This window comes from Strix uralensis, chromosome 27 (assembly GCF_047716275.1).
Source record: "Strix uralensis isolate ZFMK-TIS-50842 chromosome 27, bStrUra1, whole genome shotgun sequence".
Taxonomy (NCBI): Eukaryota; Metazoa; Chordata; class Aves; order Strigiformes; family Strigidae; genus Strix; species Strix uralensis.
The window spans coordinates 6,378,916-6,400,530 of NC_133998.1; the positions used below are offsets into that span (position 1 = coordinate 6,378,916).

At 72.0% G+C, this 21,615-nt stretch overlaps 1 protein-coding gene across 2 annotated transcripts; it reads right to left on the minus strand.

Annotated features, from left to right (window-relative positions):
• Positions 1-2,796: 2,796 nt before the first annotated feature.
• Positions 2,797-16,934, minus strand: MIDN (midnolin). Of its 2 annotated transcripts, none has more exons than XM_074851615.1 (8): positions 16,552-16,934; positions 14,326-14,551; positions 13,106-13,193; positions 12,731-12,793; positions 7,035-7,421; positions 6,406-6,538; positions 5,958-6,266; positions 2,797-4,027 (listed from the first exon to the last, which is right to left on the minus strand). In XM_074851615.1, the coding sequence occupies exons 2-8, from the start codon at positions 14,541-14,543 to the stop codon at positions 3,765-3,767; spliced, it is 1,461 nt and encodes a 486-aa protein (XP_074707716.1). In that variant the 5' UTR covers positions 14,544-14,551; positions 16,552-16,934; the 3' UTR covers positions 2,797-3,764. The 2 variants fall into 2 exon arrangements, with proteins under 2 accessions (XP_074707716.1, XP_074707715.1); XM_074851614.1 differs by lacking the exon at positions 16,552-16,934 and adding an exon at positions 15,018-15,206.
• Between the last annotated feature and the right edge of the window lie 4,681 nt (positions 16,935-21,615).

The following is a 21,615-nucleotide window of genomic DNA, read 5'->3' on the forward strand; positions in this document are numbered from 1 at the left end:
CACCCTGGGGGCCAACCCCGCTGTACTGGGGGGCCCCCGCTCCCCCACCAGGACCTGTGGCCGTGCACGTCCAGGGCTGGGGCACAGTGACCCCCCCCGGGGCTGAGACAGAGCGGGGGTGTGTGGGGAGAGTGTGCTCGCTCACACATGTGTTCACAGCTCTGTGGGCACAACCCCCCCCCCCCCAGTGCACCCCCCCCAGCAACCCCTGTGCACGCAGCCCCCTGTGACCCCCCGCTGTGTGCAGCCCCCGCCCTGTGCAAGCACACACTGGCGTGCACAGACACACACCGGTGTGCACGGACACACACCTGTGTGCAAGGCCACACACCCGCGGGGTGACACCCACGCTGCCCCCCCCCCCCCAGCAGGCACCACACCAAAGGCGCGACGCTGGCGCTGCTGGATTGCTCCATACTGGGAGGACTGGGACGAGCGCGGCCTCGCCGGGGTGGGCCTGGCCCCGCAGCAGCGCCGGGGCAGGGTGGGGGGCCGGGGCTGGGGGCAGCGAGGAGGAGGAGGAGGAGGAGGCAGGATGGGGTGTGGGGGGGTGCGAAGCGCCCGGACGCCTGGGCTCTGCCCGGCCTCGCCCCGCCGCCGGCGACCCCCCCACTTTATCACCAGCATCTGCCGGCCGCGGGCGCGGTGATGTCACCCCGGTGGCACGGCCCGATGCGGCGCCCCGTGTCCCGGCTTGCCTCCCGCCGCGCCGCAGACACCTCCCGCGGGCGCCCGTGCCACGGCGTGCCGTGCCGTGAGGTGCCACAGTGTGCCACGCCATGCCATGCCACGCCATACGTGCCATAACGCGCCGTGCCATGTCCCACTGCGCCGTGCCGTGCTGTGCCGCGCTTTGGGGTCCGGGCTGTCCCTGCACAACTGGCACCCCAGGCCCCCGTCCCCACAGCTCCCCCAGTTCCCCCAGGGCCCCCCAGCCCCTGAGCTGAGTCCACAGGATCGGAGCTGATGTCGGGGGGGCTGGGGGGGTCCCCCCGCAGTGTGACTGTTTACGTGCGCACCCCCGCGCGCGGCTGCCTGCCTGCGTGTGTCCCTCCGCGCACACACGTGTCGGGCGGGCGCGTGCCCACGTGCAAACAGGTGGGTGGGAGCGTGCACACGCGTGTGCGTCCCCACGCGTGCCCGGCCGGGCAGCGATTGCCTTAAAAGGCCTCTGCCGCCTGCTCCCGGCGGCGAGCGGCTCCTCTTCCCGTTGCCAAATTTGGCGCGAGCGGCGCGGGCCGGGGGTGTCGGGGGGGCGGCCCAGGGCGCCTCTACCCGAAATGACGTCAAAGCGGGGCGCTGGCAGCGGGGCGCCCGGTGTCACACATGTCACCGCAGGAACCGGAGCCACTTCCTCTCCCGGCCCTGGCTTCCTCCGGCGCTCAGCTGCCCCCAAGGGCTCAGGGTCCAGCGAAGCCCCCCCCAGCCCTACGGCCGGGCCCCCCCCCCCCCCCCCCCGGGTGTTCCCCCATGGGAAGAGCCGCCAGCCCCAGCCAGACAATCCTGTCCTGTCCACGGGGTGCTGGGTCCCCCGGGGGGGCTCTGGATTGTCCCCCCCCACAGTCCCTAGGGTGCAGGGACAGGGCTGGACGGGGTGCATGCACAGGGGACACGGGCAGCCACTGCTGCCCCCTCCCCAAATAACAGCCCCACAGCTCAGCGCCCCCCCCCCCCCCCCCCATTCCCCCAGGGCCACACTGCCACCCCCCAGCATGTGCAGGGTAGCTGGGGGTGCTGGCACCCACTGTGTCACAGTGATGGGTGCAGAAGCGCAGCACGGGGGGGTGCTCCAGCCCAGCGTCCCCCAGACATGGCACCACGCAGCCACTGACACCCCGAGCCCCGCTGGCCCCCCATGGTTTGTTCCCAGAGACCCCAGGGGCCTCCCCCCAACCCCTGGGAGCTGAAGGGGCCGGGGGAAGTGGGCACCTGTGGGTGGGATGGCACCAACGCGTGTCCCCAGGGCCATCCCCCCCCCGTCACCTTCCCTGGGGTGGGCGAACCAACCTGCAGCTGCAGGTGGGGAAACTGAGGCACAGCCATGCCAGGCCCCGGGGATGGAACCGGGGCATCGGGGCGGCAGCGGGTTCGTGGCCACCAACCCCTCCGCCCCGGCCCGCGGCCACCCCGCCGTGACGCAGGAGGGCTGAAGGGTGCCAGCACCCGCGGCCAGCCCGGCTGGTGGAACCGGCCCGGCTCCTCGGGGCAGCGGCTGAGCACGTCGGCACGGCCGGCACCGCGCTCACCCGGTCGGGCCAGCACCGGCGGGGCCTGGAAACGCCGAACCCGGCACGTCCCTGCGGGCCAGGGTGGGGGTCCAGCGCGAGGGGACCCCCAGCTCCGTCACCTCCCCCCTGCTCTTTCAGGTTTCTCTCCATCCCGCGGAGGCGGGTGCGCACACGCTTGTACATGTATGCACAGACCTGGGCACACACGTGTGCACCCGGGCACGGCTGCAGGCACGTGTGTGCGGCGCTGAACACGCCTGCAGGGCTGGGGGAGCGATGGAGGCAGCTGCGTGTGCGTGATCATGCGTGTGCACAGTCACGCGTGTGCAGGGGGTGCACACACACGTGTAGTGCTGAACACAGGCCGGGCCATTGACGACTCTGAGAGAAAGGGGGGGCCCCTTGTCCCACCCCTCCCCCCTGACAGCAGAGGCAGGCACAGTTGCATCCAGACTGCCCAAATTTATTTCAAAAATAAAAAATAAAATATTAAAGACCGAAAGCCTCGCTCTCCCCCCCACCCCCCCCTCCCCGAAACACACAAAAAAAAGACTTTTACAGACAAAAAACACATCACATGGGTTCTCTATTTGCACAGATCTCCTGACGAAAAAAAAAAAAAAATCAAAGTCGGACAAGAAAAAGGATTTCTACGGCCTATGCAAGACTATGTCAGTATTGGCTCAGTCGGGTAATTAATGTCTATAAATATTAGCCCCACGGCTTGCGGACAGCCATGACCGAGTACTGGGTTTATTTATTCATTATTTTTTTAATCTTTTTTTTTTTTTTCCTCTTCTTCTTTTTTAAGTTAAAAAAGAAAATCCAACGCACCAAGAGGTGGGCGGGAAAGAGTCCAGCGACTCGGAAGTTGGTCTCAGCCACGGAGGGAAGGCGCCATTTCTTTTCCCTCCAAAAACAAAATGAAAACCCACCCCAAAACAAAGCCCCCTCCCCCCCCCAACCCTGGCTGCGGCAGCGGGGCCGGTGGCACCCAGGCACACGCGTGTCCCCCCCAGCCACCCGGGGGGGGCCCAGCCCCGCAGCCGAGCAATGCTACATATAGAAGGGAAGGAAAACAAATGGCCCCCAAACCCGGGGGGGCCCCAGCACCTCCGAAAGAGACTTCATCTCCTCCTGCTTGCACCGGGGAGGGGGGGGGGAACACCACACACACACACGCCGGGGGGGTCGGAGCCCACCCCGCTGCACCCCTCTTCGCAGCAAAGCAGCAGCTCTGATATCCCCCAGGGCCCCCCCCCGGGTGCCGGGACACCCCCCGCTCCCAGCCAGGGAGGGGGCCAGCAGCTCCTGCCTGCTCCCCCCATCTCCCCAAACCCAACCAAGCCGGGGGGGGGCGGGAGGGGGGGGAAGTGGGTGTGTGTGTGGGGGGTGTGAGGCTCCCCCGGTGCGGGCAGGGTCGGCCCCGCGGCGTCCGGTCGCAGGAGATGGCGAATCTAGAGGAGATCTGGCCCACGCCAACAGCAACGGCACCGGGAGCGGGGGGACCCCCCTCCCCGGGGGCCGACACGGCTCTTATGCTACGACAAACTCCGATTTCATGTCCGCCTTGACCTCCGGCTTCCACACCGAGTCCTCGAAGTCGAGGTCCAGGCTGCCCTCGCTGGAGACGCTGCTGTTGCTGTTGGTGCGGGCGGCCTTGCGGCTGGGCAGCCAGGGGTAGGGCGCCCGCGCGTCCCGGCGCGCCTTCCTGCGCAGCCGCTTCTGCTGCATCAGCAGCTGCAGCCGCTCCACCTTGCAGCGCGTCGCCCGGTTCTCCGTCTGCCGCAAGCGGTCCCCTGCAACGGCAGAAGTGGGGAGGGGGGTCACAGAGGGGGCGGGGGGCTGCCTGTAATCACCCGCGACCCCCCAACCCAGCACGGACGCACGGACACCCCCAAAAAGCCGCGTACCGCGGGGCGGCCGGTCCCTGCTGGGGAGAAGCCCCTTTTTGGGGGGCTGCCCCAAAGCGGGGGGGGCATTTCCCCAGCGAGGGAGGGGCGGCAGCAGCCCGGCTGCCCCCCCCCGCCGCGGCACGGCAGCCGGTGCGGGCCTGGCCCCGCTGCGGCGCGTGGGAGGACGAACAATTGAAGCTCCAGACGTGGGCTCCAGCGCTGGGGAAAGAGGAAAAAAGGGATCCCGCTCCAGAACAAACTTGGCCCAGAGAGCAGCTGCGGGGGGCTGGGAGCACCGAACCCCCACCCGCAGCGGCCGGGAGGGGGGGTCGGGCTGCGGCAGAGCCACGCCAAGGGGACAGAGCGACCCGGCTTCCCTCCGGCCTCAGTTTCCCCCACACAGGGACACGGCGGCACCGTCAGCACCAAACGGGCTCCGGCGGCCCCACGTGAACCCCCCGAAATTCCAGCATCGCCCCCCGGCCCGTGGGTGGGAACGGACGGCAGGAGCGGGGGGACAACCCCCCTGTGAACCCAAACAACCCCCCCCCGGGGCGGAGGAGGGGTCCTGGCACCAGGCAGAGCCATGCGGTGGCGGGGCTGGATGCCGGCGCGGGGCTGGGGGGGGTTTGGGGGTGTCTCTCTCCCCCGTGCTGGGAATTCCACACAAAAATGAGCAAAGGGGCCAAGGGGGCCCGAGCGGGGTGAGCCCAGATGGGGCCTGGGGCGGGGGGGGACAGGTTTCCCCCACCAACACACCCCGCGGAGAGGCGGGGGTGGCCCCGGGGGGGGGGTTTGGCTGCGCTGGGGTCGTGGCCACGTCACCGAGGGCTGGGAGCCGGCACGGAGCCGCCCCCGGGGGGGGCCCGGACGCCCCTCGGCCAGGAGAGAAGGAAGAGAAAACCCAGAGGGGAGGGCGAGCCCCCCCCCCCGGCCAGCACCGGCGGTTTCACTTCTTTTCTCTAAGCAAATCACAGGGGGGGGGGCCGGGGCGGGCGCCTTCGGGTGCCTTCCGGCCTCAGGGCGTGCAGGTGTGCACCCCAAACCGCCTGGGGGGGCCGCGGGAGCCGCCCGCCACGCCCTGGGGGGGCCCCCCCCAGCCAAACCCACCTTCGCCCCCAGGCCCGTGGTGGGTTTGCAAATGGGGAGGTGGGCGAGGAGCCAGAGTCTGGGTGTCCCCTGTCCCCCCCAAAAAAAACCTCCACCCCTGCAGCGGGGACAGGCCCGGAGCTCCCGGGGGAGCGGGGACAGAGACGGGGACACGGCAGCCACCTGCCCCCCCCCCGTGCGCTGCCAGCACCCCCCCGCACCCCCCAGTTTTGTCTCTGCAGGGGAGACAGAGACAACCTTCCCCCCTGCAGAGACCCTGCCCTGAGTGACACCTGTCAATCACTCAGCCAGGGGGAGGATGGGGGGGGCCCCCAGCCCCACCCTGCCTGCCAGCCCCCTGCCTGCTCCCTCCGCTGCAGGCAGGAGCGGGCAGAGCCCTGGGGTGCTTCGCTGCGCGAGCAGCCAGTCGTTACAGGGGAAAAAAATTATATATAAAACCCAAAGGCCTGAAGCGAACTCCAGCATCGGGCGTCGTGGGGAGGGACCCCTGTGCAAAAACAGGGGGTGGGGGGGTCAGCTCTGGCCTGGGGGGGCTGCAGGGGCTCCCCAGCCCCTCTCTGCCCACCTCGGCCACGAACACCCACAGACCCAGGACGCGGGAGGTGCCGAACCCAGAGCCCGGGCGCTGGGCAGCGTGTGGGCAGCGCGGCCGGCCGAGGCGACCCCGGGGGCCAGCAGTAGCCCCCCCAGCCCCCCCCCACCCCGTGAAGGCAGCCGGGCTTACCGCTGGGCTTGCACATCCGGATCTGGCTTTGGCACTGGACGACGGGGTGCAGGGGCGGGGAGGCCGCGGCCGCCGGCAGCGGCTCTGAGGTAGTTTTGGTGGCGAGGTCCGGGGAGGCAGGAGGCGAGGAGGAGGAGGAGGAGGAAGAGGAGGAGGAGAATTGCGTCTGGCAGCGGAGCTGCGTCAGGGACTGGGGCATGCCCTGGTAGTGTCGCGTGGCGCTGAGGAGGTCGTTCAGGATCTGCAGGATGGTGCCGATGTCCCGCCGCGGCCGCCCGCTGCTGTCCTGGCAGTTGGGGTGCAAAGTGCCTGCAGGGCCGGGGTGGGGGGGGGAGAGGTGGGTGTGAGATGAGCAGCTCCCCCCCAAGACCCACATCCCCCCCTCCCGCCGCCTCCATCCCCTCCACCGCAGCCGTTGGGGGGTCAGGGGGGGCTCAGCGCCACGTACCGGAGAAGGTCCCTGAGAAGACCCCCGGCGCGTGGTTGACGAAGCTCTCGATGACCGCGCCGGGTTTGCGGGACCGGGCCGTGGGGGCAGGGCTGCTCCCCGGGGGGGTGCTGCCGCGGGCGCCGCAGTCCACCTGCGCGGGACAGAGACACGTCAGGGTTGTGCTGGGGCATCGGGGGGGGCACACAGCCCCGCTCCGGCCCTCCTGCCCCCCCCCCCCCACCAAACGGCCGGGTCATGCCAGGAGACCCCCGTGGCAGCCCCAGGCAGGGAGCGGGGTCCAGCAGGCACCAGCAGCCCCAGTTTTACTGGGACAGGAGGAACTGGCTCTCCCACCCCTCTGTGCGCTGGGGGTCTGGGCAGTCACCCCCCAACTCCCCCACCAAGCCGGGGGAGCCAGCGAGCGCAGCTCCTGAAGATGGACAGAACAAAGTCCTGGCTTCCACCCTGTCCCTGAGCCCCTCCCGGGACAACAGGGGGGGACGTTCTGCAAACTGGGCAGGGGAACCCCCTTGTCCCGTGCGTGGGGAAACTGAGGCAGGGCAGAGCATCGCCAGGGCAGGGCACTGCACAGCCTCACCCCACCCCCCCTCCCCAAAAGGCACTGGGAGCCCCCAGTCCCCGCTCACCTCCGAGCAGGAGGAGACGACGCTGCTGTTCACCGTCTGCGCGCTGGCCCCGTGCGACCGGAACATGCCGGCGGTGACGGGAGCGGGGTGGGGGGCGTTACAGTACATGGGGGGGGCCGGCGCGGCGGGCGCGGGGCTGGGGGCCGGGCTCTGCTGGCAGGCAGGCACCACGGGGATGCGGGCGAAGCCGGAGCCGGCGCCGCCGTGCAGCGTGCGGCAGTGGGGGCTGGCGGCGGCCCCCGCCTCGCCGCGGCTGGCGATGAGGTGCCGGTGCTGGAGCTGCCCGCTGCTCTGCTGCGCCGCCAGCTGCAGCTGCACGAACATCATGTGGTCGCCCACGCGCAGCGCCAGGGTCAGCGGCGACCGGCCCGACAAGAAGTCGTTGACCTGAGGAGAGAAGGAGCTGGGGGTCAGTCCTGGCACGCAGAGAGACTCCCCCCCCCCCGGTGCCGAGCAAGGGGATGGGCTCCTGTCCCACGCGATCGGGTCATTCGGGCAGCGAAGGGGTGACCCCCCCACCCCCCGACCCCACCAGCCCTTTCCCGGGGCCGCGGCAGTGCCAGCCCGGCGAGCCCGGCCATCGTCCCCGTGCGACCCCAGTGCGGTGCCAGCTCCACCAGCTGACGGCGCCGAGGGGGGGGGATTGTTCTCTCCCCGCCCTGTATCTCCCAGCACAAAACCGCCGGGCTGGGCCCCCCCACCCCCCCGCCGCAGCCCGGCGGGCAGGGCCAGGCAGGGGCCGCAGCCAGGGCTGCCACGCTGCTGCACACCCACCCCCGGGGCCAGCAGCACTCCTCCGGCCAGCCCAGGGAGCAGTTGGGGGGGGGGCTGCCCCCCCCCCAGCACAGGAAGCGAGCTCCCTTGCTGGGGGGGGCTGGGGAGGGGGCAGGTGAGGACATGCCGGGTCCCTGCCATGCCTGCTGCCGTGACTTGGGGCTATCAGGCAGGAAAGGCAGGGGAGGGCAGCCCACATCACCCCCCCCCACTCCAAACACAGCCCGAGGGGGGGGCAGGCCCGGCGGAGCGGCTGCGCAGGCAGGATTTGCCCCTGCCCGCCCCTGAGGCTCCGGCACAGGCAGGTGATGGAGCAGCTGCAGCGCAGAGACAAGAGCTGGGGCCTGACCCTGCCCTGGTCCTGGCTGGGGAGGGAGGGGGGGGGGGGCCCCCAATCCCCAACACCTGCTCCCCCCCCCCCCACCCCAGCACATCACTCAGCACCCCCCGGATGCATCAATCACTCGACATCTGTGCTGGGGAATGGGGGAGCCCCCCCAGCTCCGCTCAGCATCCCCCCACATTCCACATCCATCCCCCCCTCCACGCCTTTGCGTGTGCTGCGGGGGGGGTGCGGTTTGTGCCTCTCACCCCCCCCCCCCAGCCCGGCTGGAGGGCGCAGGCTCACGGCAGGCAGGGCTGTGGGCAGGACACCGGGTCACAGCTAATGGGGATGACGCCACCACCGCCGCCCCCCCCCTCCAGCCACGCTATTCTGGGGCGCAGCGGGGCCCGGCTTCCCCAGCTCATCACGTGCAGCGCCGTGCACGGCTCCCGCAGACGTCACCCACCCACACCCCCCCGGCACCTTCGGGGTGCAGCCGGCACCCGCGGCAGGACCAGGTAAGGGGTCCTGCAGAGCTGCGCTCCCCCCCCCCTTCACCCCCCTGACCTCCCGCAGCCAAGGGCCGGCACCTCTGCAGAGCACGGCCCCCCCTTCGTGCCCCCCCCCCCCCCCCGCTCCCCCGCGCCCCGTTCCAGCGGAGGCCGGTTCTGAGAAGCCGTGGGAAAAGCAGCTTTAAAAATACCAGCAGCAAAGCCCCGAGCGTGTCAGGCGGAGGCTGCAGAGGAAGGGGTGGGCGTGAAGGAGACACTGCGGCTCTGGCCACGGAGGTTACGGGGCGAGGGGGTGGGAGCGGACAGCGGGCGGGCGCTCGGGCGGGTGCACACGCGTGTGCGTGAACACGGCACCTGGGAAAGCGTCGCCACGGCCCCCCCACCTGCCCCCCGGCCCCCCCGCCTGCCCCCCGGCCCAGGCTCTGCCTCAGTTTCCCTGCCCACCACAGCCGGGGACAGACGCGGCCCACCCCCCCCCCCCCCCCCGCGACAGCCCCTTCGGCATCACGACTGCAGCACAGAGCCCCCGCGGGCAGCGCGGCCCGGGCAGGCAGCAGCAGGCAGCAGCAGGCAGCGGCTGCCCACGGAGCCAGCGTCGGTGGGATGTTCCCCACAGGGCAAACACAGACACCCCCTCCCCCAGCCAGGTCCACACGCCACTCTCCCAGCCCTGGAAGGGGACCAGACCCCCCCACCTCACACCGAGCAGAGCCCAGCCCTGTGCCCAGGATGGGGGGGCAGCTCCAATCCCTCTCCCCACCGAGACCCTCAGTGGGCAGCAGGGTCTTCCCGCAGCCCCCCCCGGTCCCATCCTGCACACGGCGGGGGGGGGGGGGGGGGGGGGGGGGGGGCAGCCAGGGCAGGGGCACCCACCCTCCACCAGGGCTGGCACCCCGGCTGCCCTCGCTCAGGGGAGCCCCGTGCGCCTCCCCGGGGCCTCCTGACGTCAGCAGCACCCGAGGCCGCCTCCCCTCCATGTGACTCACACCTGCCTGCGCCCTGCCTGCGCCCTGCCTGACCCCTCGCCAGCGTCGGGAGAAACCAGAGCACCCCAAACCCACGCTGCCGGGCGCTTCCCAGCGCACTCCAAATAACACCCCCCCCACACTCCCCAGGCGCGGGGGTCCCAGGGCCTCCCGCGCACCCACCCTGGGCTAGCCAGGGGCTCGGCCGCGGCGCTGAGCCAACTGGGTCCCGGTGGTGGCCCAGGCCCGGCGGGACCGCAGCTCCGGGGCTCCCAGCACCCGCCCCCACGCCGCTGCCAACCCCCCTCCCGGCGAAACCAGGCCGCTCCAATGCAAACACGTCCCACCCAGCCGCCTGCTCGGCCGCCCACGGCCCCGTCCCTCCCAGCCTGGGGGGGCCTGACGGCCCCACCGAGGGCTCTGGGACCACTGGGCCCCCCCAAAGCCCCCCCCCCCCCCCCCCGTGCTCAGGGGTCCCCCTGGGCTCCTGCCAAGCCCTGCCTAGGGACCCGGCTGTGCCGTGCCGGGCTCGGGGCCCACAGGGACGGGGCAAGTGTCTCCCGGCTGCTTCTCAGAAACGCGGATGACTCAGAGAACGCCGCATTCCCGCCTTGCTCCAACGCCTGGCCCCGCGTCACCCCGGCCCCCAGCCCCAGACACCCCCGGACCCCCCCCCGGGGGTTGGTGGAGAGCAGGAGCTGCCTCCAGCCAGGCCCTGCCCCAAGCGGGGAGGGCAGCAGCCCCCCCAAAACGCAGGCAAGCTGTCCTGCTTCGGTTCCTGGCAGATCCGGAGGGGAAAGGCAGGGCCAGATCGAGGATGGGGGGGTGAGGGGGGAGCAGGAAATGCCCCCCCAGCCCCCGCAGCCTCTCCAGCCGGGCGCAGTTGCAGCCGACAGCCGGGTCCCACCACAGCCCGGGGGGTTTTCCCGTGCCAAGGAGGGCAGAGGGCCAGAGCCCCCCCAGCCCCCCACCCCAGTAGGGCCGAGCTGGGCAGGATGTGTCCCCGTGTGTCCCCCCCCTCCACCCCACAATCGGGCGGAGGGACCGGGGGAAGGAAGAGCCGAGGCTGCGGGATCAGCCGCCAGCTGCCCGCCCGGGGCCGGGGGCTCCCTGGAAAGCGGGGGCACCGCCGAGCCCCCCCCCCGGCAGAAGGAAGCGCAGCAAAGCCCTTCCAGGAAGACCCCGGGGCGCAGCGTCACCTCCGGCCCCGCAGCCACTTCCCCAAAGGCACCTGGGTGGGGAGGGGGTGGCAGCGCCCCGGCCCCCCCCTCGCCACCCCCAGAGGAAGTCGGCGCAGCTCTGCCTGCGCTGCCGGAGGATGCGTGACGCAGGCAGAGCCGAGCAAAGCATGAATGAGAGGAGTGGTTTCCTGCCCCCCCCCGCCCTCCACCCCCCAGGTGCTGGCGGTTCCTCCTGCGCAGCCCCGGCTTCCTGAATCACCGACCCGGGAGGAACCTGCCGTGGGCAGGAGCCGCTGCCCGCAGGCAGCGCCGCGGCACGCCCGTGCTGCCAGACCCCGGCCCGCCCGGCACAGCCTCGAGGGGAAAACCGGGGCCACCAAACCGTGGCCACCCCCCAAAATGCCTCCGGAGGGACCACGGCCACCTGCCCCACGGGAGCTGTACAGGGCACTGTGGGGCCAGGAACAGCTGCCCCCACAAATGCGGGGGGACCCCAAGTCCCCCCTGCTCTGGGCAGCTCCCTGGCCCTGCTGCTCCCCAGGACACCCCACCTCGTTGCCCACCCCGGCGGGAGCTGCACAGCCTGAGCGATGGGGCCGGGATGTGCCCCGGGACCCCCGGGGTGGGCTGCCAGAACCAGCCCCCTCCCACAGCTCTGCACCCCCACCGGGACAGGCAGCACCCCGCGCCGCACCGGGCTGCCCGGGCACCCTGGCAAGGGAGGGCAGAGGCGGGCACCAGCCTCTGGCACAGGACTCCAGCTCCAAGCTCACCCCCGTGGCCCACACAGGGTTAAACCAGCTGCCGAAAGTCAAGGTCACCCCGGGCAGCCAAGGGCACGGTGGGTCAGCGAAGGTTCCCCCACACAGGGCAGCCACGTCCCCACCGCGGGCACAGCCGTGCCCCCGCCAACCCCCCTGTCTGGCCCCGGCACAGCGCGGGGCTCAGCCCCCTCCTCCAAAGGCAGCGAGGCAGGTTAAAAAGAGAAAAAAAAAAAGTGGAAAAAAAACCCTTTAAAAAAAATAAGCTGCAGCATTGGCCGGAAAGGAAGGAAAGAGTTTAACAGCAATAATAAAGAGACTGAAAACAAAGAAGCCAGGGCCTGCGCGGCTGGGGGTAAATTCCACCTTCGCGGCAGGCAGCCGGCGGCTGCGCGCGCACCCAGCCCTGGGAACGCGGGCGGAGGGACCCCCCCACGACACCTCCCGCGCTGGAGGCCGCCCCGCCAGCCGCCAAGAAACTTCGCAGTTATTCTAAACACGGCCCCCGCCAGCACCGCCGCCCCCCCCGCACCCCCTCCTCGGCACCCGGGCGCCCCAGCCCAAGGCCACCGAGCAGGCGCACGGAGGTTGCCAGAATAGCCCAGCACGGCCAATTCCCCCCCCAACACCCCCCTCCCAAGGACGGCTCCAAGGAGAGGGGGAGGAGAAGCCGGGCTCTGCAGCCCCACGAGCTCCCAGCATGGCCCAGTGGCCCCATGAGCCCCCCGGCACATCCCAGTGGCCCCCCTCCACGGGGGGCAGGCAGGCAGCCCTGCCTGTGCAGTGCAGGGTGGGTGGCTGCAGGGGGGGGGGGGCTGAGGCCTCGCACCCCCCAGGCAGGGCCCTGGGCCGCCTGGCTCTGCCGCCGACCTGCTGCGTGACCTTGACTGAGTCACTTCACCTCCCAGCGCCTCTGCCCTCGCCGCTGCCGGCGTGTTTGGGCTGCGAGCGGCAGCGTGGGACCTCCCCGCGCCCGGCGCTGCGCAGGATGACGGTGCCCGCCCCGGGCACCACCCTCAGCACTCCCAACCCCTGCTGAAGGTGAAACCTAAACGGGGCACTAAACACCAAAACCCTTCGGGAGGGGGAGCGAGGTCAGGTCACAGCAGTGTTGTCATCCCCCCCCCGCCGCCCCGCGGAGCCGCCTTTGTCTCAGGGGGGTGCATCGAGCCTCTCACCTGAGTTTCAGTTAAGCTTTCCAGCGCTTGCATCACCGACTGTTCTGGCCTGGACGCCTGGGACTGGAAAAAAAAAAAAAAAAAGGAAAAAAAAGGAGGAGGGGGGGATTAACATTACAAATGCAGAGAAGGAGGGGGCGTCTGTGCGGCAGGAGGGGAGGGATGACATGTCACTTCCACTATTTCTACACAAGCCCTGAGAAAAGCAGCGAAATATTAAACCTGCTGCCGTGCCCAGACCGGCGTGGCCTCCTGGGCCAGGGCTGGGGCAGCCGCGGGGTGGCCAACGCATCCTCGCCGGGGGCTTTAATAATAGATGGGCACGAGTGGGAGGGAGGAGGGGGGGGGGGGGAGCCGCAGGGACACGCTGCTCACCATCAAGCCGGCCTCCACGGTGGGCACCAGCGTCAGTTTGCTGCCTTCCGCGACCCCCAGGTCCTGCAGCTTTCCAGAGCTGAGCCGGCTGGGGGGAGAGGGGGGAGATGTCAGAGGCGAGGTCAGTGCAGCCCCAGCTACGTGCACTGATGTGGGGGGGGCATAAATTGGGGGACACACACACCAGCTGCAAGCCTGGCTGCTCCCCGAGGACTGAGCCCCCTCAAGCACCCCCACCCCAAGTGTTTCCAACACCTGAGAGGCAGGAGGGGGCCCTGCACCCTGCGGCCTCTTCCCCGTCAGCCCCCTGCACCCCGGGGGGGGCCCGGGGTACCCCGGCTCTGTGCAGCGTGCATGGGGGGTGCGGGGCAGGGCCGAGGGGTGCTGCAGCCATTGACCGAGCTGGGGCAAGGAGCCGGTCAGGGGCTGGGGGGGGCCCACGGGGCTTCGTGGCACAGGAAACCTGCCCACGGGTGTGGGAAAGGAGCTGGGACCAGCGTGGGGTGGGGGAGGCGGCGCGGGGGGACGTGCCCCCCCCGGCCCCGGAGGTGCCGGCAGATGGACGTGCCCCCCCCCCCCCGCTTCCCGTCCCCGATCCGGGCGAGACTCCCCAAGTTACTCCAGGCCGGGGCTGAGCACAGCGCGGGGCGGGGGGGGAGCCTGGCCCCCCTCGGTCCCCGCACCCCTTGGGGGGGGCCGCGCAGCCCCCTCGCCCCGGCCCTTTGGCAGACAAAGGACCGACCCCCCCCGCCCCCCCCTTCTCTCCTCGCAGCCGCCCCCGGCCCTCCCAGCGCTGGGGGCTCGGTGAAGGGGAGGGGGGGGCCGGGCCGCGCCGCCGCCGAAGTTGAGCCCAGAACAAAGGGCAGGGCCCCCGCGGGGCACGGCCGGGCCCGCCGCCCACAAAGGAGCCCCGGCGAGGGGGGGGCGGCGGCCGCGCTCCGGTCCCCGGCACGGCCCGGAGCCCCCCCCCCTCCCTCCCTGCGCCCCGGCCCCCGTCTCGCCCCCGCCCGCGGCCCCCCGGGCTGCTGCTCCCCCCCCCCTTCCCCGACCCGCGGAGGAATGGGGCCAGGCAGGGGGGGAAGGGGGGCGGGAGCCTTTGTGCGGTGCCGAGCCCGGTGCGAGGGGCCGCCCCCGCGCCCAGCCCCGCTGCCGGGGCGGGGGATGGAGACCCCGGCGGGCCCCCCCCCGGGCCGAGCCGAGCCGAGCCGAGCCCTGCCTACCTCTCTTTGTGCAGCAGCGCCAGCCGCTCCTTGGGCACCTTGAGGCGCTGGGACAGGCGCCGCTTCAGCCCCTCCACCGTCTCCTCGGCGGGCACCGAGAGCTCATAGCGGGTCCCGGTGGTGGTGTGGATGTAGAGGTTCATGGGGGGCTCGTTCGGGACCACCTCGCAGGCGGGAGCCCCGCGGCTGCAGCTCCTGGCGCCGGGCTGCGGGTCCATCCGCCGAGCTGCGGGGAGGGGGGGGGGAAACGGCGGTCGGTGCCGGGGGGGCGAGGCGGGAGCGGCGGAGGAGGGGGGGGGGGAGCGGACAAAGGAGGGAGCGGGGCCCGCTCCGCCGCTCGCCCCGGCGGTAGCCACGGGAACTCCGGCTCCGCTTCGAGTCCTCCCGTGCGGGGGCCGGGGAAAAGAGGGAGGGAGGGCGGGGAAGGGGTGATCCCCGCGGCCGGGCTGGCACCGGCCGGGCCCTCCGCGGCCCAGGCGAAATAAATAAAATGTTAAAAAAAAAATAGCAAAAAAAAAAATTAATCTCCCGTTTTTCTCCCGCTGCTGGCGGGGCGAGGGGAGGCGGCGCTGGCTGCCTACGGGAGGGGGGGGCGGTGGAAGCGGCGCTGCCCGCCCTGCCTGCCCGCTGCCCTGCCTGCTGCCCGCTCGCTGCCTGCCCTGCCCGCTGCCCGCTCCCTGCCCGCTCCCTGCCTGCTCGCTGCCCGCCCGCCGCCTCCTTTCTTTCTCCCTCCGCCGCTCGCTCCCTCCGTGCGGGGTTCCTGGGGGCGGGGTGCGGGCCCGGAGGCCACGGCGAGGGGCGGGGAGGCCGCTCGCTCCCCCCTCTCCTCTCTTTGGGGCCGGACCCGCCGAACCGGCCGCCGCCGCGCGCTGCCGTGGGAGCGGGGGGGGGGGAGGGCGGGGGGGAAGTTACAATGTAGCAACGTCCCGCGGGCGGGGCCTCGCCCTCATTCACTCGGGCTCCTCCGGCGGCCGCAGCCAATGGGAAAGCGCCGAACGCCCCGACATCCGCGGTGTCAGCCAATAGGAGACGGGCAGCGGCTCCCCACGTGGCTCGGGGTGGGCGGGGCGGCCCGGCCGGATTCCTCCCGCCCACGCGGCCGCGCGGCCCCGCCCCCCCCCCCCGCCCCCCCCCGGGGCCATTCACAACCCCGGGCCGCAACAAAGGGGCCCCGGGGCAGCGGCGGGGGGCTCCGGCCCGGCCGGGGGGGGGCGGCAGCGCCCGGCAGCCCCCAACGACCGGCGGGGTGCGGGGCTGCCCCTACCCGGGGACCCGCCGGGGCTGGGGGTGCAGGGCCCGGAGGGGTGAAGGCGGGACACGGGCAGGCGGCGGCGGGAGGGGGTGCGGTGAGCGGCCCCCGCACCGGAGGAGGCCGCGGAGGGGAGGGGACCGCCCGCCGGAGGCGAGTGACGCGGGGACACCGAGGCGGAAAGGGCGGGGGGGGCACACGGACACGCAGAGTCACCCGCAGCCGGGCACACCCGCCCGGTCACACGCACCCGCCCGGTCACACGCACCCGCCCGGTCACCCTCCCGGTGACGCCGTTACAGCTACGGGGAACTGCCCGGACGCGGGGCTGAGCTCCCCCACACCACCCCCACATCCCCCCCCCCCTCCTCCGCTAAATCCCGCGGCGGGGACCCAGCCCGGGGGGGTGGAACGGACACCCCGGGGCCCGGCCCGGCCCGGCCCCCTCTACCGGGGGGGCCCCGGGGGGGGGGGGGGGGCTATGAGTCAGCAAAGCGCGGGCGCCCTCTGCCGGCCCCGCCGCTCCTCCTGCGCCCGGGGGGGGCCCCGCGGGGGGGGGGTCCTGGGAGCCCTCGCCGAGACACCGGGGAGCCCGGCCGCGGTGAGCCCCGGGGGCCGCTGCCCGCCCGCCGACACGGAGCGAAACACCCCGGGCAGCCCCCCACGACGGCACCCCGGGGGTGGGGGGGCGCGAGGGGCCGCTCCCCGGAACGCGATGGGGGGGCTGAGCGGGACGCCCCCCCCCCCGGGGGAGGCCGCACTTGGGGTCCCCGGAGCGAGGGGAGCCCGTGCCCCGAGGGCCGCAAAGCCCCGAGTGACCGGGGAAACGGCGAGTCCCGACGGGAGCGGGTGGGCTCTGCCCCGAGGAGTGGGGCCCCCCCGGGAAAAGCGAGCGAGCGCGCCCCGGTCCGCGGACCCCCCCCTTCTCCCCCAAAAGTCCGGCCCGCGCCCCCCCAGCCCGGCCCAGCCCCACTCACCGAGCCCGGAGCGCGGCCCCGCGGGTCCCCGGCGCGGCCGGGGCTGAGCTGCCTCCGGAGGGAGGAAAAGGCCCCAGAAAGTTCCCGGGGAGGGGGGGGTCGCGGTGCGGTGCCCCCTCCCGAGCGCTGGAGCCGGCCCGAGCGCAGCCCTGACGCGGAGCTGCCGGGGAGGTGCCCCAAGTTTTATCCCGCACCGCCCGGGGTGGAGCCTGGCGGGGGCAGGGACCGGCCTGGCCCCGGCCCCGGCCCCGGTCCCGGCCCCTGCACCGGCCCCGGCGGGACCCGCAGGTGACGCGGCCGCACTTGCTCCCGGGGGGGTCCCGGCCGTTGCTTCCCCCGCCCCGGTCCCTGCCCTGGGGGTCTCAGCCCCCTGCGCCTCGTCCCGGGTCCTGCTCCCGGGGTCCCGGTTCTGCCCCTCCGGGGGTCCCGGTGCCAGCGCTGCCCCCGGGGGTCTGCGGGCAGGGCGGGGGGGAACCCGCCCCCGCGGCCTTGGGGAGGGGACAGTCCGGTGCCCCGTCACCGGGGTCTGTCAGTCCGTGCGCGGGGAACCGAGGGGCTGAGCTCTCCCGGGGAGCTCCCGGTGGAGACTCTCTGATGTCTAATAGCGAGGTTGGGCCGTCCCTCCCCCCGGGAGCCCTCTGCCCACCCACCTCCTCCACAGCCGGGACAAAGACTCAGCCCCACGGCGGTTTTGGAGCGGGCTGGCGGGCCGGTGGTGCTGGGGGTGATGCCCCCCCGGTGCTCTGGAGCGGAAGCCGCAGCCCGGTTTCCCCCCGGGATTCTGCAGGGGGGGTGCGGGGAGCTGCTGCCTGACCTCGGGCTGACTCCGGCGGGTCTCTCCCCCGCAGACAATGCCCTGGCACAGCGAGACACAAAGCCGCTGGAGGGGGGGTCTGCAGCGAGGAGGGGGCCGCGCATCCCCACCCCACGGGGCAGCAGCGAAGGGGGCCTGGGGGGAGCCGGGGGGGGGCTCTCTGTACCCCCAAAACGCCAGAAGCGTTTCCCTCCCGAACGGTCTCCCCGGGGGTGGGCGCGGAGCTGCGCCGGGGTGGGAGCGAGGCCCCTCCATGCGTGAGGAGCAGAGCTGGGGGGGGGAGCCTTTGTGGCACAGCCTGCGGCCCCCCACCCGCCCCGGCCCCCTCCGGGCTCTCAGGGGGGAGATGAGCTCAGGCGGCTCCAGCTCCAGCTCCCGCCATTGTTGTCCCTGGGAGAGGGGCCGGGGCAGGGACGCGCCATTGTTCTCCCCGGGAGCTGCGGAGCCCCCGGGCCTGCGAAGCCGCCCCTCGGGGGGCCACGTCCCCAGCTCGCTGCCTTTGGCCCTGCCACGGTTCAGGCTTGTGCAGCGGGAGGGGCCGTGCCGGGGCCAAGGCGTCACCCCAGAGCCCCCTCCTCGGGGAGCAGGGCCCGGGGGCTGTGGGGAGGATCAAGGGGACGTCAGGGCCATGGGGCGGCCGCCCCGGCGTGGCCCCGCTCGGGTCCGCTGGCAAAGCGTGGTGTGTGCCGGGGGAGGGCATCTCCCCGTGGCCCTGAGGAGCCCCGTGCTGGCCGCCACCCTCCCCGCACGGCTCCGTCTCCTTCCTGGGAAAGAAGCTCATCTCCTCCGGCAGTCCCGTGACTCCGGGAGCTGGTGCTTTAGGAAGCACGGGCAGATTTCAGTACGGAACCTCCAGAGACACACGCTGGGAGATCCCAGGATTCCCAGCAGCCTGGATTTTGTGTGTTTAGTTTATTGTGTTGCCCTGGGAATAAATCGTTAAAGATTACAGTCAGACTTGGGCATAATTGCTGTGCGGCATCGGAGGCTCCTGCCGTCTCCAGAGGGAGCGTTCTCCAAACCCCGCACGGCTCAGCAGCTCGGGGAGAGACGATCCGACGAGCAAATACCTCCACAAATCCCGCTGCAGGCCACACGCAGCTCCCGCAATCGGCTTAGCGAGCCCGGGCCCGCGGCTCAGCCCCCGCGGCGCCTCTCACGCACCGGGACGGGGGCGCGGGGCTGCGCGGGGGGACGGATGCAGACGCGGGGCAGGACCGTGGTGGCGGCTCCTCCACCGCCCTCGGCGCTGCCCCGTCCCGCCGGCCCCGGGTTCAGCCGGGAGCCCTGAATCTTTCGGGGGCTGGTTCTTGAAGCCCTGTCCCTCGAAGGAAGGGAATTCCCAGCCCTCCTCCTTTGGGGAAATCCCCCACCAGCCCCGGGGCAGCAGCTTTTCTCTTTTCTCTCTTTTATTTTTTTAATTTTTTTTTTCTTCCTTTTGGACGGAATTCCTGGCTGATTTCACACTTTGGCACACAGGGATTTTATCGCAAGTCCCCACGTTCCCCTCGCAGGCGTGGGGTCATGGGATTAGGGCAGAGCCAGCGCCGGGCTTGGGAGCGGGGAGAGGAGGGACGAGGGGGGTTTCTCACCCCTGTGGCTGCAGAAGCTGCGGGGCTGCAGCCTGGGGGGCCCCTTTTCCTCCATGACCTCCTCAGGCCCCCAGCCCGGGGCGGGGAGTGGTCCCACAGCCGCGGAGGAGCCGACGCCGACGGGCAGGGCTGCGCGGTGCCCGGCCGAGGCCTTGCCGGCAGCGAGTGGGAGCGTTCCCATGGGCGCGGGGCCAGCGGCGGGGCCCGCGCGGGGCACACCCCGGCAGGAGGGTGCAGCCGAACCGCTTCACCTCCGCCCGCCCGGTCCGGCCTGCCGGGCACCGCCGCGGTGGGGGAGGCGCAGGGCTGGCGGCTGGGGGGGGGGATCCTGTCGTCCCCCCGTCCCCCGAGCCCCACGGGGCCGAGCGGCTCAGCCTTAGTCACGGTGGCGAGCGGTGACTCACGTCGCCCCGGCGCGCTCAGGTGAGCCATCGCTCGCTGCTGTGAGTAAGGAGCCGGCGATCCCCACCCTCCTGGCACGGAGCCAGGCACGAACCCCCGTGGCTGGAGCCCCCCGAGGGGCTTGGGGCTGCCTGGGGGGGCGGGGGGCCCGTGGCGGGCACGGGGTGTCCTTGGGCAGGACGGCGGTGCCTGCGCCGGTGACGCTGGCGGGGCTGTAAACACCCAGGCGTGGCCTTAGAAACACACAATCGGCTCCGCGTGTTTCCCGGCTCTCGGGGACGTGTCCTGGTGGCCCTTGGCAGCGCGTCCGGGCGTCGCAGCCTGGGGACACCCCGGCTGACGGCTTTGTGCAGCCGGAGCCAGTGGCCCAGCCATGCCCTGGCTCCGGGGCACCCCACACCCCCCGGGGGCCCTGCTCGTCACCCCGGCCTCGAGCCCCAGAGGTGAAGTCACCCCTGGGGTGACTCAGGAGCCACCCAGGTGTGGGGGGGCTGGGCAGGGGGGGACCCCGGCACAGCCAGAGGCTCCCATCGGACCCCGGGATGAGGCAGTTCCCGGCCGTGAGGCGGGGGGCTGGGGCAGGGGGAGTCACCGCAGCGGCTCCCACCCACAGCCCGGCCCCGGGAAGGACGGCAAATCCCCCCGGATACAGCCGCGGGCCCAGGTGTGGGGCTGTACTCGGCCTGGCCGGGGCCCCGCTGCCCACGGTGAGGCCAGGGCTATTCCCGGCTCCCTGAGCTCACGCTCCCCTTCGGGACGCTGACCCCTCCGCCTCTGCTGACGCAGGGCCAGCAGCTCCCTGCCCTCGGCCCTGCCACGTCCCCGACAGCCCCCGACGCTCCCTGCCCGGGCTCCAGCCCAGAGCCACGCTGGGACGGGCGGGGGGAACCCTGGCCCCCGGCCCTGGCCACGTCCACCAGCTCTGCCGCTGCCCCTGTCCCCCCCCAGCCCCGTCCTGCGCCCCAGCCCGCGCCGAGTGCCGGAGCTTGTGTGGCAACCGCAGAAATCGCGGGTCAGGAGAGGTCTTGGTGGTTGCATCAGCGCCGTAGGCGTCCGCCGCCAGCTCGTGCCCACACCAGGACCCTCCCCTGGGCACGGGCCAGGGGCTGAGATCCCCCTGCTCCCGGGGAGTCCTGCAGCTTCCAGCCCCAGCCAGGGTGGGAGGGGGCACTCGGGGCACAGACCCCCACCCATCTCGGCCGAGAGGAACGGGAGCCCTGAGGCCCTGCACCCCTCCATCCCTCGGGAAGCCCCTTCCCCACCAGGCTGGGCCTCCGGCTGGACCCAGCCCTGGGCTCGGCTCGGCACGACGCGGCTGTTTCTCAGATGCTGTGACATTTCTTGGTTTGCTTTAAATCACCGGCTCCAGGAGTCAGAGGACAACTCAGCTTGTTGTTGTTGTTATTATTATTATTGTTATTATCGTTATTATTATTATAAATGCTCAAGCAAGTTGCCAGCCGTGGGGAGGGGAAGGACCCGGGATTTCAGTAGCCTCCTCGGGTACACGCTGAACCAAGTTTCTGGGGTGACCCCGGCTCATAAATCAGGGGGAAAGTAAAACCTCCCCAGCCCCATCCCACCCCCCCATCCCTCAGCTCCCGCCGCAGGGGCTGGCTGGGGCAGTTTGTGGTCCAGCCTGGGGGAGAGCGGAGCCGAGGCCGCCCTGGCTGCGAGCCGGCCAGCACTGTGCCCCACTGCGCCCCACTGCACCCCACCACACCCCACTGTGCCTCTGCCACCATTCCCGGGGCAGCTCCCCTCGCCCCACAGCCATGACCCCCCCTCGCCGTGACGCTGCCCCTGCCCTCGCCTCGCCCCGGCTGGTGCCGCTGCTGCAGACCCCAGGACCCCATCACACCCCGGGTGGCCCCCCCAGCCCGGCCACCCCCGGGACTACCCAGCCCATCATGCACCGTGGCCACCCTCGAGTGGGTGGGGCCAGTGTGTCCCGCAAAGCATTGTGGGGGGTGTAGTCCCGCTGCCCCAATTTGGGGTGCACAGTTGGGGTGCAGCACCCTCAGCACCCACCCCTCCACCCTGCCCAGTGGCCGGGGCGAGCCTGGTGTCCCTGCGCGGGGGGTCCCACGGGGCACAGCTTGGCTGATGGAATGTGGGAACCTCACCGGGGCCGGGGGGCCTTGGGGGGCTTGGTGCTGGGGTCTGGCCAGCAGCCCTACGGCAGCTCTGGCATGGCGTGGGCACGTGGGCACGCTGGTACAGTGGCCCTGCAGCCCCTCCCCAGTGCTGGCACCC